General features: G+C 33.6%; 1 protein-coding gene across 1 annotated transcript in view; it reads left to right on the forward strand.

Moving 5' to 3' along the window:
- The window catches only part of LOC106459058 (glutamate receptor ionotropic, kainate 2-like), a 185,850-nt gene that overhangs the window by 151,829 nt on the left and 30,172 nt on the right, over positions 1-3,849 (forward strand). The window contains exon 7 of the mRNA XM_022385436.1: positions 1,566-1,574. Coding sequence (XP_022241144.1) covers positions 1,566-1,574 — 9 coding nt within the window. The remainder of the gene's footprint in view (positions 1-1,565; positions 1,575-3,849) is intronic.

Here is a 3,849-nt window from a genome sequence, read left to right on the forward strand (position 1 = left end):
CCTGGTCATGCCAGGCTGATAGATTGGCAACATGCTAAAAGAAAAAAAGACATGACAAAAACATTGCTTTACAAAGCTTAAGACTTAATAAAAAATGATATTTTGCGTATGAAAGCATTGTAATGTTTACTGATAATCTGCCAAATTCCGTTAACATTTGTTTACTAATTTAAAAGCTATAGCATGAAAACTATAACAAGCACAAAATGGTTACGAGGTCGGTCCCAGGGATCGAGCCCGTGCTGAAAGAGTTAAGAACAAAGAATCAGCTCTTCCACTGTTTAAGATGTGCAGACTTTCCAGAATTTTTCATTGAAAGGAGGGATGGGGAGAGAAGAACTTATCACTTTACTGTCAATGGGAATCACATAATATAGAAATATTAAAAGACCATATCTCAGATGGGGGACTGCTGAGGAACCAGATCTCTCCAACGAGAGTCTGCTGTCTTCCCCTCCCTCCGGTAGACACGGCCCTGAAGTCTTGTATTTTTAATTAAATAAATAAGTTATTGAAAAAAGCTAGTGTAATCAAAAAGCGTTGGAGACTTTCACGCTAGCGGAAAAGGTACGGAAATTCGTACTAGTAGTTTTGAATAGAACGAAACCAATCTTGCGAAAAAGAGAGAAAAAGACTTGGTTCGTCTATCTGGCTCTGTTTCATTTCGTTTCATCATAGTTTGTTTGTTTGCTTCAGAACAAGGCCACATTCAGCTATCTGCTGTGTCCACCACGGGGAACCGAACCCTGGAATTTAGAGTTACAAGTCCATAAACTTACCGCTGTCTCACCAGGGGACGTTTCATCATAGAGTTTCTTTTAAAATACATTCTCACGCCTGCGCACTGCTATTTTTCCTATTATACTAGTACTGGTAATGAATTCACTATTGTATCAGAAAGTCGGTGTAAAAAAATTTGTTAACGCTCGTAAATTTTCGATCTTAGCAGAAGTTTCTGGTCCCACCCATGCGCTTATAAACATGTAATTGTAATATATATAAGACATGTTTGTGTGTGCAGATTTGTTTTTATCTAACTGTTTTGAAATTTCAATTTTGTGTATGGGAATAGTATGTTCGTGTTTTAAATGACACAACTTTAACAATTGAATGATATAACATCTTTAGTTACAAACTGTTGTTTATATAATTAGCGAGATGTTACAAACTGGGGTTTCTGTGACTTGCGCGAAGTTACAAAGTACTGTTTGTTATTTCTGTAATTTGCGCAAACTCTAAGTATTCTTGTATCAAAAAATCAAAATGAGACCACAGAAACCGAACAACGAATTTAAAAAATAAAAGGTAGTTGATATATCTAATATTAATCAACTGGACATGAGCAGAGTTTCCACAATTTCATTGTATATATATATATATATATATATGATTTGTGTGTATGTGTTGTGTACATATCATGAAAAGAAAAACTTATTATTATTCAAGTATAACATTGTTAAAAAGACATTTATATTTATGACACCTTTGATAATTAGTTTTATGTAAGGTTTGTTTTCTTACAGCATTTTCTCGTTTTTTTTCTTTTTCATGCTTCTATACGACAGAATATAACGGTAGGTTATATGCTATAATTATATCCCATGATCATGATACTGTTAGGTAAGAATACCGTCAACGAATGTTATATTTGTTTAACGTTTTATTGTGTTTGAAAACTGATCATTACACACCCAACAAGTAAAGAAATAAATTGTATCAAAATAAAGTGTTTGTTGGAATACAAACTCTGCCCAATGTGACCTTAAGATTAAGCGCTAACATTATGTAATTAGCAGAAATTGGATGACTTAAGCTAAAATATTCTAACTGATTAATGATAAATTTGTTTTAGTATCTATGTTATACAAAATTATTTAATCTTTAAACTATAGTTTTTTCCCCTGGCGAAACTCGACGTTTTCAGCAAATTAGGCCCACATTCAGAACTTATTATTATCATCTGTGTTATTTTCAGTATTCAGTCCATTATAAAAATAAGTCCTCCCTGCAGTCTTTTGTGGAACGAAATGTCTCATTTCATTAAACTAAGAGGTTTGCTTTTCAGATTAAAGTACTAGAAATTAGAAAATGGAAAAAAAAAGAACGATCTCTTCCACAATGTATCTTTTAGACAACTTTTAGTTCTGTATTAGGTTGTTCTTGATTAATATCAACGTCCTCATCTTCCAGCGCAGATTTTCAGCAGTATAACCGCAAAGCCCTAAAAATAGGACTTGCCCCGAAAATATCGACACCAAGCTTTCTTCACTATCGTCAGAACCGGAATTTTGTGCGTCATAGCATATCCAAAGATGTTTGACATGACTTTTCTTTGCATTTTTTCTCGCGTCCATTAATTTAGAAACCTAGTTTTGGCCTGATATCATAAATAATAATAAAATTGTAAAAATAAATTACTGATATTTGGAAAATATCAGATTTTGAAAATTTCTAGAAAAAATAATAGTAGCGAACCCGCGAATTCAAAGAAAAACACGCTGTAGAAGAGAGACGCTACAAGTAATTGGGAAGTTGTTTTAGTCTTCGTAGCTCTGCTGAATTTAAGAAGGAAATTTTTAACAAATGAAAAAGGTAAGAAGGATGACGTTGGCTTTTATAAATAGTTTGGGTGTTTCGTTGAAATACCTCACAAGAAGACTGGTATTGTGCAACTTTAAAGACGTCTTACGTCCTTCTCTGGTAATTTGATGGGATTCATTTTGAAAAACTGGTCAACCTCCCAGATGCATTTTCCTTTATTGGCAGCGGGCAAAGCGACCATGGCTCATTTCAAAGCATAATGCAAACAAAGAATCTTTCTCGCAACGAACAAGGTAGTATAAAAACTGAAGGCAGAAACCAGGCTTACAAGTTATAAACGTTCTTTTGATGGTAGCAAAGGAAATTCGAATAAAGAAAGAAACTTAATTTCCGCACGTAATATGTTAAAACGTGGCACCACCGGGTCTAATTTAATTGCAATACGATAATGCTGGGAAGACGGTTAGTTGAAGGTACTTTAAGTATTGAATGAGTAAAGGTAAAATATATATATATTTAAATCGAATACGTATTTTGTTGGTATAAGCTACAGGACCTATGTGGAATAGAGTTAATTACGTAACTTCCATTTAAACTTTCTGTTCCCAAAGCGTATTTTGGACAGAAACCAAACTAGCAGATGCATTCATTTAACTATTTCATATATACAACACGTTTCAAGTAAACTATTTGCAGAAAAGAGTACTTCAGTGGTACTGGAAATACAAAATAAAAGCTACATAACAGAAGAAGAAAATAGAATTAACAGTCGTAACTCGTAACTCGCTTGTGAGGAAGGATTCCCACTTTTTGTTGTTGTTGTTGTTGTTAACAACTACCAAATTGATTTTTAAAGTACTAAAAATAAATATGAAACCCAATATATCATTCCATTCACCATTTGTCTTTGACTTACAAATTAGAATAATAACGTAGCAACGTCAATAATACATTTTAATCAATTATATTTGTCATAAAACAATAGTATTAGACCTACTGTGTTTTGAAACACTGCATTCTTTATCCTGTTCTTTAGTGATTGTCCTCCGGTGGGACAGCTGTAAGTCTTCGGATTTACAACGGTGGACACAGCAAAAAGCCCGATGAGGCTTTGCTATAAGAAAACATACACCCTTTAGGGATTTCCCGAGAAGACAACTGTGTAAACATACTCTTATACACAATTAAGCTGTAAAGAACCGTGTAAAGAATGCAGTGTTTCGTCGTTGAAGCTATAACAATTGTAATTGTTCTAACAAATAGCGTTCCGACAATTACAATATTTGTTTGAAGACGGCTTGAATGGGT

This window comes from Limulus polyphemus, unplaced genomic scaffold, assembly GCF_000517525.1.
Source record: "Limulus polyphemus unplaced genomic scaffold, Limulus_polyphemus-2.1.2 Scaffold553, whole genome shotgun sequence".
NCBI lineage: Eukaryota > Metazoa > Arthropoda > Merostomata > Xiphosura > Limulidae > Limulus > Limulus polyphemus.